The sequence below is a fragment of the Mauremys reevesii genome, linkage group 21 (genome assembly GCF_016161935.1).
Source record: "Mauremys reevesii isolate NIE-2019 linkage group 21, ASM1616193v1, whole genome shotgun sequence".
Taxonomy (NCBI): domain Eukaryota; kingdom Metazoa; phylum Chordata; order Testudines; family Geoemydidae; genus Mauremys; species Mauremys reevesii.
The window spans coordinates 21,379,097-21,392,824 of NC_052643.1; the positions used below are offsets into that span (position 1 = coordinate 21,379,097).

The 13,728-nt window shown below is 41.1% G+C and overlaps 1 protein-coding gene across 10 annotated transcripts in view; it reads right to left on the bottom strand.

Annotated features, from left to right (window-relative positions):
* Positions 1–2,276: 2,276 nt before the first annotated feature.
* LOC120387653 (sushi domain-containing protein 2-like) overlaps positions 2,277–13,728 on the bottom strand; it is a 67,842-nt gene continuing 56,390 nt past the window's right edge. For 9 of the 10 annotated variants that reach the window (XM_039508606.1, XM_039508602.1, XM_039508600.1 and 6 more), the window contains 2 exons: positions 8,259–8,355; positions 2,277–3,239 (listed from right to left, as the gene is read on the bottom strand). In XM_039508606.1, the coding sequence (XP_039364540.1) occupies positions 3,143–3,239; positions 8,259–8,355 (194 nt within the window). In that variant the 3' untranslated portion in view covers positions 2,277–3,142. Of the gene's footprint in view, positions 3,240–8,258; positions 8,356–13,728 lie in introns of those variants that run through there. The other variant, XM_039508604.1, reaches the window with a different exon arrangement.

Here is a 13,728-nt window from a genome sequence, read left to right on the forward strand (position 1 = left end):
TTAAAGTGATGGAGAATCAGCCCATCTCTAGGTCAGCTGCTCATTCCCTCATATTTCTAGTCTGAATTTGTCAAGCTTCATTTTCCAGCCACTGGATCGTCTTACCCTTTGTTGGCTAGTTATTAAATAAGACCAGACTGCACATCTAGCCATAGCAGATTCTTCAAGCTAGAATTTGTACCACTTTTTTTGTTGTGATTGATTTCATAATGCATATGAAAAATGAATTAATAGATTAAACTATAATTTAGTCTACAGTAAACTATAAACAGTCTGTCTTATTTCATTGGGGTTCAGTTCCCATTATGGTATAAACTGTGTTCCATCTCAGCTAGAACCACCTCTAGACAGTCTCCTTTTTGTCTGTAGCAACCCTGGCTTTCTACCCAATATGTGAGGAAACAATTTTTCTGATTGGAAACTGCAAAGGCTAACAATTATGTCTGATTTATTGAAAGGAATTGCATTTGACAGAATGGACTCTGCAGGCTGAGGGGGACTTGTGCAGAGGTACCTGGAGGCTTTTCTTTGAGAAAAATCTATACATGATAGTAATTCAGAAATCACTTTCTAATGAAGATAACAACATACCGGGACACAATTAAATGTCAATGCCAAGTGGAGTCCTTAACTAATCACAAACATTATCCATTGCAATTATACAAGATGTAAATTACAATTAAGGGAATTGATTAAGAATCCAGGGAGAAAATGTTCTTGTCATTTTCCAATGTGAGGGGTGAGAGTAGGGTGTCACATTTCAGTTACAAACACACTGGTGACGTGGTTCATATGCAAGTGTGCCACAGGAAGAGAATTCTAAGACAAAGACTTACCATCCTTTTTAAGGAGATCAGTGCTTCATTTCATGTACCATTTATACAAATTTGGACCAGCAAAAGAATCCTGGGTAGCCATTTTAAGAACTGTAATCCCTTCTATCTGAATGTTCTTATATAGGCAAATCTTCCTTTGCCTTCAGTGGAAGTTTGCAGATATAAAAGAGTTGTACAAGCACAGCAGGGGCAAACAGTATTTGAATCCATCCATATATGTCTCTCATCACCATACTATCTGATCATATACTATCGGGGTTCAGCTGACCGCCATATTTGGGGTCGGGAAGGAATTTTCCTCCAGGGAAGATTGGCAGTGGCCCTGGAGGTTTTTCGCCTTCCTCCGAAGCATGGGGCAGGGGTCGCTTGCTAAAGGAGTGGGTGGATCGGCTTATGTGGCCTGCATCTAGCAGGAGGTCAGACTAGATGATCATAATGGTCCCTTCTGATCTTGAATTCTATGATTCTATGATTCTATGATCATCTAATTGCTGGAAGAAGCACTGGCATTAGTTGGAAGTAACGGAAGAGGAGAAGGACCTCGGAGTCCTGGTTGATCGCAGGATGACTATGAGTTGGCAATGTGATGTGGCCATTAAAAAAGCTAATGCAGTCTTGGGATGCATTAGGCGAGGTATTTCTAGTAGAGATAAGGAGGTGCTAGTCCCGTTATACAAGGCATTGGTGAGACCTCATTTGGAGTACTGTGTGCAGTTTTGGTCTCCCATGTTTAAGAAGGATGAATTCAAACTGGAACGGGTACAAAGAAGGGCCACTAGAATGATCCGAGGAATGGAAAGCCTGTCGTATGAAAGGAGACTTGAGGAGCTTTCCTTAACCAAAAGAAGGTTGAGAGGAGATATGATTGCTCTCTTTAAATATATCAGAGGGATAAATAGCAGGGAGGGAGAGGAATTATTTCAGCTCAGTACTAATGTGGACACGAGAACAAATGGATATAAATTGGCAGTCGGGAAGTTTAGGCTTGAAATTAGACGAAGGTTTCTAACCATCAGGGGAGTGAAATTCTGGAACAGCCTACCGAGGGAAACAGTGGGGGCGAAGGACCTCTCTGGCTTTAAGATTAAGCTTGATAAGTTTATGGAGGGAATGGTTTGATAGGATAACGTGATTTAGTCAATAGGTCAATAACGTGCGACCACTGGTAATTAGTACCGAGGGTCAATGTTGGGATATTGAAAGTCTTTTTCCTGAGTGTCTGGCTGGAGAGTCTTGCCCGCATGCTCGGGGTTCAGCTGATCACCATATTTGGGGTCAGGAAGGAATTTTCCTCCAGGGTAGATTGGCAGTGGCCCTGGAGGTTTTTCGCCTTCCTCCGCAGCATGGGGCAGGGGTCGCTTGCTGGAGGATTATCTGCTACTTGAAGTCTTTAAATCAGGATTTGGGGACTTCAACAGCTGAGTTCAAGGGAGAGAATTATTTCAGGAGTGGGTGGGTCAGCTTTTGTGGCCTGCATCTTGCGGGAGGTCAGACTAGATGATCATAATGGTCCCTTCTGATCTTAAGTTCTATGATTCTATGATTAGGGGACAGTGAAGAGCCATGGATTTATTCCTTTAAAACAAAACAGCAGTGACATTATTTTTAAGAACTGAATCTTAAGTGAAGGGAAAGCAACATACCCCTTCACCTAGATGAGAAAGGGAAGCCCAAGACATGAAAGGTTATTTCAGGTTGGGCTACTTTTTCATGTTACAATCTTACTGTAAAAAGAGCTTGTGGTTGACGTTAAAATGATCAAGGAGACAGGGAGGGATGTCTGTACAGTATGGTGGCTTGGCTATGGGTCAGTCTGTAAAGGGAGAGGTCTGCCTGAGGGGACTGCTTCTCTGGTACAATGTGTGTAAAGGACTGCTCTCATTTCTCTCCAGTAACAGCCTAAAAGAAGAAGAAAAAAAGGAAGAATGAATGTGAAGTCCCCAAATACTAGAAGTTAAACAAGTTTGAGAAAGCAAAGTGACTTTCAGAGAAGGTCCAAGAACAGAAGGGGCTGTAGCTTTCTCAACCTCATGTTTCTACTTGGAGAGAAATGACTGAAATAGGAAGCCAAACCACAAACTGAGGCTGATGCCTAGAACCATTATTTCTTGCACCTGACATACAAAAGTCAAATCTGCACCACTTATTCCTCTCTCTGGCATCTCAGCTGAACAGATGTAAATGAAGGCAGAAATTGACCATTAGAATACAGCAGAAATCTTCCATGGCAAAAGTTATATTCTAGGTTGGTGTAGAGAAAGCTATGCTTGCTGCAGTCATCTTGCTGTGCTTCTGTTGTATTCTGATTACAAACTTCCTATCCTTTGAAGTTGCACTAATTCTTTTTCTGATGTAGTTGAAACCCCAGGATTTTGGTTGAGTTTTTGATTCCAATTATTTTGTCTGGAAAAAAAGACAAAATAGCAGATGAAACTAATGTTGGAGATGGGTGTTAAAGAGCCATAAAAAACCCCCACATGAAATGGTTAAGCACATTGGCAACTGGACTGAATTAGATGGAAATGTAACATTCTGTATCAATTTTAGAAGAACTCCTGATGCTGTTTAATTTCAATGCATAGCCCATTGAAGGATAGTCATTCATCCCCCTATTATGCATTCCCAATTACTAGAGCTGCGCAAATAATTCACAATAAATAACCTATTCAGGAAATGTAGCCTCTCTCTACAAGGCAGAATAAATGGAGGGAGGGGAGACAGCATGGCAGAGACAGATAGACACAGTGTGTGTGTGTGTGTGTGTGTGTGTGTGTGTGTGTGTGTGTGTGTGTGTGTGTGTGTGTGTGTGTGTGTGTGTGTGTGTGTGTGTGTGTGTGTGACAGAGAGAGAGAAGGGGGGGCTGTGAAAAAATGGGATAGGTGGTGAGGGGGTAATAGGTGCCTATATAGGAAAAAGTCCCCCAAAATGGGACTGTCCCTTTAAAAACAGGGCATCTGGTCACCCTTCCTTTAAGTACGCTGACCCCACTCTAAGTACTCTGTCTTTTTAAAGTAGATCAGCAAGTTGAGACAGCAGCTGCTGCCAGCAAGCTCCCTCCATCCTGAGCCCTGTCATGCCCCCCTCCCCCGCTCTATGGAGATGGGTATAGGAGGGGAGGGGGACTCCCTGACATTAGCACCCCTCTTCCCCCTCCCCCTGCACAGCAAGCAGGAGGCTCCCCAGAGCAGCTCCAAGGCAGAGGGCAGGAGCAGCACATTGCAGTGGGGGGAGGGACAGCTGAACCACCCTTCAACTGATAGCCTGCTGGGCAGCTACCGCACAGGGAACTTAGGGGAGCTGATGGGGGGGGGGCTGCTGGTCCACCCTGATTCCAAGCCCCCACCATCTAGCTCCAACGGCCACTCTTTCTGCAAGCAGTGGACAAAGCAGGAGGCTGCCAAACGACGTTAGAAGGGAGCATTGCACAACTTTAAACGAGCATGTTCCCTAGTTGATCAGCAATGTAACAACAAAACAACGTTAACCGGGACGACTTTGAGGAGTTACTGTAATTCCTGTTTGAACTAAAACAGATCTTTTAGAAAAACATCCAATCTTGATTTTAAAATTTCCAGTGATGGAGAATTCCCCACAGCTCTTGGTAAATAGTTTCAATGGTAAATTGCCCTCCCTTAAAAAATTGCTTCTTATTTCCAGTCTGAAACTGACATCCAGTGAGTGGAATTTGTTAAACCTTTGTCTGTTAGATTGAAGAGCTCATTATCAAATGTTTGTTCCCATGTAGGTACTTATAAACTGTGATCAAGTAACCCGTAACCTTTTCTTTAAACTGAATAGATTGACTTCCTTGAGTATATAAGCAGATGACTTGCATCTGAATCTGATACTTGAGTATATAAGGCATTTTTCCAATCCTGTAATCATTCTCATGGCTCTTCTCTAAATTCTCTCCAGTTTATCAATATCCTTCTCATTCTCTCTCACTCATGCTCAATGACTGTTCCATTGTGGATAAATACTTATATAGTGAGAGAGAGAGAGAGAGAGAGAGACTGACTCTGTAGTCCAGTGGTTAAAGCGCCTACGGGGAATTGCTCTGGGGCTTAAGTAAGAGACAGACATGCAAATTTCTAGAGGGAGGCTACAGCACACATGCTGAGAGGCAGAAAAACAGATGCCTAGGGAACCTTTACCTTGAAAAATTAGGCACTACGTGAATTTAGACTCCTACTGGGTTCGGCAGAAGTCTGGTGGATCACAGTGGAGCCAAAACTGGGATTTAGGTGTCTAAACTCAAAATTTAGTGGCCTAAATCTGGGATTTAAGCAGTTAAATATCTTTGTGAATCTGCACCTAAGTTTCAAGCCTTTGTGGTAATGTAGAAAAGCTTGAAAATGTGAACCCTAACAGCTTAAAAACTAGAAGAAAAATCAAAGAACCAAAAGGCTTCACATCCAATTTTCTCTTGTCACATTCACAACAAGCAATGGTGTGTACATGTAAGTGCCTGGTCCTAGCTGAAAACACCAAGGTCAGATCCTTGTCAGTCTTTTATTTAACTATCTCAGTGCCAGAGTTCTGCAGACACTGTGTATTCTATCTCGTCTCATGTACAATACTATAAAACATAACTTGGCATATTCAAAACTATACTGGAGAATACACTGTAGATAGCAATCTTTCATAACTCCCCAGGGATAAACTAGATAATCTAAAATGGCTTTTCTAGTGCAAATAGCTTTACAGCTACACAGACAGGCCCTCACCTTGCCTCAAGCTCGACTAGTGCAGACCTCTAGGACCATGCAGGATCCCATGGGCTTCAAAGAGTCCTAATACTATATATTTTTTTCTAAATTCCCTAAAACATTTGTAAAATACAAATGCAGCAACATGTAGCATATACAGATCAACAGAATATATGATGGTGGTTGGGCTATGAAGGCTTTATTGGAAGTTTGAAGTTATGAACTGTGTAACTTTCTCATTTTACAAATATGTTTTGAACAAAAGCTAACAGAACATCATGTGCTATGTATATGCCTCATATTATGTGGGGAAAAAAAAATCACAAATTAGTTTAAATGCAGGGCTCAGAAACAGCCAGTATGGGCTCTCATGCCCTATCTACACTTTGTGATCCATCAGTTTGTCCCACCTCATCAATTCTACTGGCAGACCATGTGCTGATGGTTAGCTGGTGGTTTTCCATCCTCAGCTCCCTAACCAGTCTTGGGGGGAGGGTGGGGATGTGTGAACATCTCCCAGTGCTGCTGTGCCTCCCAGGCCTGGGAGGGGAGAATATATTAATTGTGATGGTTTCTCCCTGTGGGAATCTGTTATGTATATGGACTCTGAGAAATGTGGGGGTGATGAAGAGGGCTCTCCATGAATTCTCTACATGATTCTATGTGTGAGGACATTGTAATAATTGTGGTAAGTATCTGGATTCTATGGGAATCTGCATCAATTGTGCATGAGGGCTGTGTATGGGGATTCTGTGTTAATTGTAGGAGGCAACGTTAAATAAGTATGTTTTGTAGGAGGAAAATTTAAATGGGTTTGTGTTCTGGGGAGAGCCAGAATTAGTTGATTTTGGGTGACAGAATCAATTGGTTTGTATTTTCAGTGATGGGTAGAGCATTGGTGGTCTCTGGGGTTTCATTGAGTACTACTGCCATTTATGTTTTCCTATCTCACTTCTTATAAATTCAGTAATGGCAACTGTCTTTTCAGAAAAGGAGCCATAGAGAATTTTAAGTTTCATTATATTATTTTTTAGATCTCTCTGCATGTAAAGCCAGATGCCATAGTCAAAATGAATCCACATGTACAGGGACCAGAAGAAGTCACAAAGACCTTTAATTGTAGGCTAAAATAGCTTTTCAATACATTAAGTATTCCAACTTTGAAGTTTGCTAATGTAACTTTTTTTGGGAAAATTCCATACTTGGTGGAAAAGAAAAAAACCTTTTGCAGGCTCATGTATACATAAGATATTTTAATCTTCTCTGCAGATATATATTACATCTCTCTCTTAAAAAGCTATGGAATTTAAAAGCAAATGATTACCTTTCTGTAGGACTTTTAAATTACCCTATAGGTTTCTATAGCAGGTATACAATTCTCTGTTAAATTCCAGAGGATGGTTCAAAGACTATTGTGAGGCTGGCTGCCCAGGTGCCAGCTCAAGCCAAGGCCCCTAGGCTTCACTGAATACTAACAAAGGCACAGCTGGAAACCAGCTGTGTGCTAGCATTGCTAAAATAGATGTAAGTTTGTAAGAATGTGTTTAGATTTGTTTAAATGCTTGTAGGATGCTGCATGTATTGATCTCATTTATAACATCTGTATCCCATTGTATAAAGTTATATTGACTGCATTGCAAACCTCTGTAACTGTGCAACTCAAACAGGAAAGAAGCATTAATTAATGTAAAGTGATGGTCCTGCACAGAAGAAGGCCCACTGAAACCAAATGAGCCATTGTGAAACATCAAAGGACAAAGACTTGGTTGATTACATCCACCCCCTCATGAAGAGGAGACAGGCGCAAACACTTGTCCCATCAGTTTGCATTCTGGGAGAGGGCAATATTTCTAAGAATAAGCAAGGGATCCCAAAGCTGAGTTAGCGCTAGAGGACATAGAAAGCTTGTATATCTCAGCAGCTTCTATCACCTTTTGGAACTTAAGACTGTAATTCATTTGTGTGTGTTTTTACCTGGCTTAACTTTGTAAATAGCTCTCTTTTCTTCTTCTTAGTTACTAAATCTTTAGTTATAGGACTGGCTACAAGCATTATCTTTGGTGTGAGGTCTAAGGTGCGATTAACTTGGGGTAAGTGACTGGTCCTTTGGGGCTGGGAGTAACCTGAATATTGTTGTGATTTTTGGTGTAAAGGACCATTTATCAGAAAGGTGAATTTGCCTGGGTGGCAAGACAGATGGAGTACCCAAGGGGACTGTCTGTGACTCCACAATTAGGATGCTATAGTGCTTGAGGAGTTCACACTTTTTACTTGGTTGATTAAATCTAAGTATAGCGCTCTCAACCAATTTGGGGTTCCCTGCTTCTTGACAGTCTGCCCTTGATGTTGGCACTCATACTTGTGAACTACTCCAGACATCTTGACAACCCTACAGAGAAAGCTGATTGTTTCCTAATCAACTCTACTGGATTTTTTAAATAAGAGAATCAGAAGCATGCCCAAAGTTGATGGATTAGTGACTAGAGAGGAAGAGAAATGGTTAAGGGTGCATGATAAATTATGGAACCATGTGACAAATTGTAGCACCACCTAAAAAATGTATTACTTGGGTGTCACCACGTCTGTTTAGAACTGACACTTTTTAGGTACATAAGACAAAATACCCCAAAGAAATTAAAAGATTCTGACTAAAAATCCTTTCCTCTCTCAATTGCTCAGATATCTGTAACAACTTACTAGAATGATTCCTTACCTCTTCTGCTTTCTGCACAGCAGGAAGATTAGAAGCACAAGTATTACAAAGCCAAGAATTCCAAATATACAGCCAAAAAGAACTGCTTGGTTGTTATCTGCAAAAGGGGAAAGAGAAAACCAGGGGAAATGTGACATTTTCCCTTCATGCAAATCCCTGGCCACCAACACCACCCACCCACTAAACTCAACCACCAAGGTAGACCATAATATTACAACCCTTGGAAAACTAAGCTATCGTGTGCCACAGGCAGAGAATGGAGGGATTGATGCAAACCAATGCCCAAGGCCCCTGCACGGGCAGGGAATTGCTTAAGTGAGATATATCCATATGATCTTGGCAAGCAACTTGTATTTGAATGTGGTCATGAGTGAGATTTCTAGATGCTCGTTAACCTGGTAAAACCCACTGAACTGCAGGAATTGACAGAAATTCGTCATGCTGAATGTCAGAACAGATGGTTGAAGCCCAATCCAATCCAATTAACATTAGTGGTTAATGTTTAAATACTATGAACCTACAGAGTTATATATAAACTCTGAACCCCCAGAGCGTCAACCTACCTTTCAATTCATCAACAAGAAAAAGAAAGGTGACCTCTTCCCCAATAGCCCTGCACATTGCCCTTACCTTACCTGTGAATTTTGTTTCAGATCAAAACCTTTCAAAGCTAAAATTGATAAATATTTATAATGGTCTCAAAGGAACCAACAGATATATTGTGAGTTTTGCTGTTCAGTAAAGTTGAAATTGGCTCAACAGTATATGACAATGAAGATTTTGTGCAAAAAAAACATGAAAAGTGAGACTTTGAAAACACACATCCATTTTCCCAAGCTTTTGATGGGAGATGGAAAAAAGTAACTGTTCTGCTACTTGGGTATGTTGAAGTATAATGTTTGCATTGCTATTTATAAACATTTAGATTTACAAACATAATAAAAGTAATCATTTTTTTTATTCTGAAATTTGATAGAGGTTAAAGTCCAAAGAAATCAGATGTGAAAATTTTTGAGTTGCACTTTATTACTTGTTACTAATCCCAGTAAATACTAAGTTTCAGAGTAGCAGCTGTGTTAGTCTGCATCCACAAAAAGAACAGGATTATTTGTGGCACCTTAGAGACTAACAAATTTATTTGAGCATAAGCTTTTGTGGGCTATAGCCCACTTCTTCGGATGCATAGAATATTATTACAGGGCCTGGGTCTGTCATACCTTTACCAATATGTAGGATTTTGGGGAATAATGTGAGGAACCTTTTCCCCTTTGCACAGTTTGCAAAAAGGCCAGGCAGAAATGCAGTCCCTACACTTTAGGCAGTGATACTCAATTAGATCTACCCGTGGGCCGATTTGAAAATTTTATGACCAAACAGGCAGGTCATCTGTGCAGAAGGTTGACAAAATTAAAAACCAAACAAACAAAAAAAAAACCCCAACATACCTTCAGCTGCCAATAAATAAAGACCTTGATAGAAACTCTAATACTTATGTTGCATCTTTTAACAAAGTTTATAAATCAACATTACCTATGTTTCTGGCAATCTCTAATGGGAGAGGTGACATGGATGCTCTCTGGCAAGCTTTGTGAAGAGTGGTTTGCAAGTGGTCTGGGCAAGGCGCATCCATTGGTGAAGATGTTCATCTGTCAGGTGATTGCTGTGTTGTTGTTTTTTATACTGTTCATGGTGGAAAACCCAGATTTACAGAGGTATGTTGATCCAAACATCATTAAAAGATAGATGGCTAGATTCTGGCTATTCTGAAACTGGCCAGCACATTGAATCCAGAAATCACAAAGTCCCATTTCTCAAAATGTTGCCTTCAATACATCTGAACTCTGGAGCCTTACAATTTCTAATTGAAAAGCACCTTCATCAACTGAATCAAGAATGTTCTTTGCTTCAGAAGCAAGATCCATCACCAGAGACAACACACAGATCATGAACAAATAAAAGCAAATCCTTTGGAATTGTAAAATTCTCAAATCACTTTTTAAATTGTCAATCAGGTTGTTTAGGAATTCTTGCATTGTTTCCATCAAAGTTTCATGTGTAGCAACAATACGCAATGTGGGAAAGTGCAAATCTTTCCTATTAAGTCTGTCTGAAAGACACTTTTTCAAACAGATTCTCAACACTGCTTGCACGGCTTGGAGCTGCAAGTGGGAATTCAAGTGACCAGTACTATCGTACAGAAAACCTACCTGTGACATAAAGGAGACATCATTCATAAATTCCAGGAACTTGCAGGCCTTGTTGGTCTTATAATTTGAAAGAAATTCTATTATTTCTTTATGAAGCTCAGTGGTTTGAGCATTGGCCTGCTAAACCCAGGGTTGTGAGTTCAATCCTTGAGGAGGCCACTTAGGGATCTGGGACAAAAATTGGTCCTGCTAGTGAAGGCAGGGGGCTGGACTCGATGACCTTTCAAGGTCCCTTCCAGTTCTAGGAGATTGGTATATCTCCAATTATAAAATAAAACATGGCTATCCTGGCAAAAGCCCTAGCATAGATGCAGTTACACTAGCAAAAAATGTCTTTTTGCGGGGATGGCTTACTTTGGTTAGAGAACTGGTCTAACAATGCCAGCAAAAGAATGTTTTTGCCAGTATAAGCTGTCTCTCTACTAGGCAGGTTTGTTGGTATAGCTATACTGGCAAATCCTTTCTAATGTAGACAAGGCCTTATTTCTAATTTAAAATTGTCAAGCTTTAGTTTTAGATTTTTTTGAGCAATTCTCCTGGAAAACACATACTGAGGAAAACCTGATTTTTTTCTTCTTAAAGAGGGCTGATGGGATTTTATATCAACTTTCCAAAAAGTAACCACATTGTTAAGATTTTGTTTTCTGAAATTAAGTGTTTGGCTGATTTTTAAAACATGTTTTGTTAGATGCCTGAAGTTTCTTTTCCAGGGGTTGTTTCTGATTTCCTTGCTACAAGCTATTTTGCAAAAAGCAGCTGCTGTGGCAGAAGCAAAGCCTTGCAGTGTGAGTATAATTAGAAGCATATCAGAATATTCATTAGCAGAACATTTCTATGGAAACTAATTAAAGAAAACAAAACAGAAAACACAATTCAAGGCTCACAGCATTGTTTTGGTTTGAAATTTTAAGTACAAAATAGGATTTTGCAAAATCACAGATATTTTTACTTTACCTTCTCTTTCCCCCCTTTCCTGAATTTTCCTCATTCATCACTACTACATTTTAAATAGCTCTAGTTACTAAGCCAGAAACATGACTACATTTAAAGAATACAAATCTTAATAAATTTGAAGTAGTGATCCTGAATTTGACCATTCAGTGGTGAGCCAGAGCGAGTATAGTGAGCAGTGCTCTAGAGTAAGTGATCTTGGAGGGTGGTGTTACTGAGAAAGTAGGTGCCTGCATTCTGGACTAAAATAAGCTTTTTTTACTGTTACTGTACTCAGACCTAGGAACAGAGAGTTGTAATAGTTCTACCTGGAGGACAAAGACAGGGTCACTGTGGCCATGTTTACTGATTTTAAAACGGGATGATAGTTATAAATGGAAGAAAATATTTTTGCAGCTGTCGCAGAAATGATCACTCCAAGAGGACCCTTTGGCTGCAGAAAGCAAAGTGACATTGTTTTCTTCTTCCCACTAATGTTAACTTGCTTGGGTTCAACTTCAGTCAACTGCTTTTCATCCAGATGCTGATCTTGACTAGGCAAACTGATCATCAGGGAAGTGCTAATTGCATTGGAGTTAAGAGATACACAACGGGCTATTGTCTACCTGTTACTGGTGTTTGGTCTACTGATGTGGCCATTGAGGTGTACCTTAAAGCTGGTCATCACCGGCAAGAGGCGGATTGTTTGCTGGCAGTGAATGATACAGAAGATCTTGAGGAGGAGGCCCTGTCTCCAGATGGTGTCATATGCCGAGAATAGTTCAACAAGGGCAATTCCTATCTTCAATTTACATGGGAATCCTGCCTCAATGTGGCCGGTAAGTGAAGCTAGTTGGTCACAGCTGTTCCTCTTCAGGAAAAATCCGGCCTGCTCCGCTGGGAGGATGTCTTTAATAATATCAGTCGGACAGTGGTGCAGCGCCCATTCCATGAGCTTGCTGGTGGTTGAGAGGAGAGAGATGGAGCAGTAGCTGGCTGCATCCTTTTGGAATTTCCCAGGCTTCAGTAGGGCAACCACTGTTGCCTGTCGCCAGCTGCCAGCTTGTTGGCACTTCTCCAGTTCTATGCACAGCAGTAAAAAGCACCAGCAGCCAATCCTGTCCCCATCTCCCCAGGTTCTTGAGAAACTCTGGAGGAATGCCATCAGGCCCTGCAGCTATCTGGCTTTTGGTTTCCGACAGTGCAACGTTGATCTCCTTGACAGAATATGGAGAGGAGAGTGGGGATTCCTCTGAGCATTGTTGGTTCTTGTGGAATTCCCGCTGGACCTCCTGGCATGTAATCTTGTCTGTTGGCATCCTGCTGTTAGAAAGAAGATGAGAGGTGACAGCATTTGCTGTCACCTTTGCTGAGCATCCCTCAGGGCTCTGTCCTGGTCCTTATACTTTTTAATCTACACATCATGGATATACCAGTGATGGAGTCAAGGAAGTTCATGTATGCGGGTGACACTGCCCTAACTGTTCAGCATACAAGCCTTCATACCATCAGCTGCACCCTAACACAAGATCTTAGCACAATGGCTGATTATGTCCAATGCTGGAAACTTAGGCCTAACCCAAAAAACCCACGGTAACCACTTTCCATCTGAACAATAAAATGGATAATACTAAACTTGATATGCAGTTCTGTAGTGAGAGTGTCAGCCATGAAGCTAACCTAAAGTATTTTGGCACTACACTAGACTGGAGTCTGACCTTTTGACAACACCTCAAGAACACTCGCGATGTCAGGTCTCGTGTCATGCTTATCAGACAATTGGCTGGAACATCATGGGGCTCCAGTCCACAGACCCTATGAACTGCAACAATTGCCTTAGTATATTCTGCAGCTGAATATTGTGCACCACTGTGGTCTCACAGCAGTCGCACTAAACTCCTTGACACTCAACTCAATAATGCTATGCGCATAGTGTCAAGGATGCTCAAATCAACTCCAGTCAACTGGCTCCTGGTCCTATCGCACATCCAGCCTCCACAGATTACAAGAGCTGCTCAGACATCTCGCTTTCTTAACTATGCCAATGCAAACGCAAGGATCCTATTGCACGATGACCTGCAGAACCTGGCAAATACAAAATTAAAATCCCACAATGCTCTATGGAACCACATCAAGATCCTTACACCCAACTTCGACACTGAGGCTCAATGGAGAGTCACCTGGAACATTTCAACTATTCAAAACAAACAACTCACCATTGACCCTACCAAGGAACCACTAAGTTTTGATTTATGTTGGAAAGACTGGTGCAGATTGAATCACATCAGGACATCTCATGGGATGTGGACAAACCCTCTTTAAATGTAAAATGA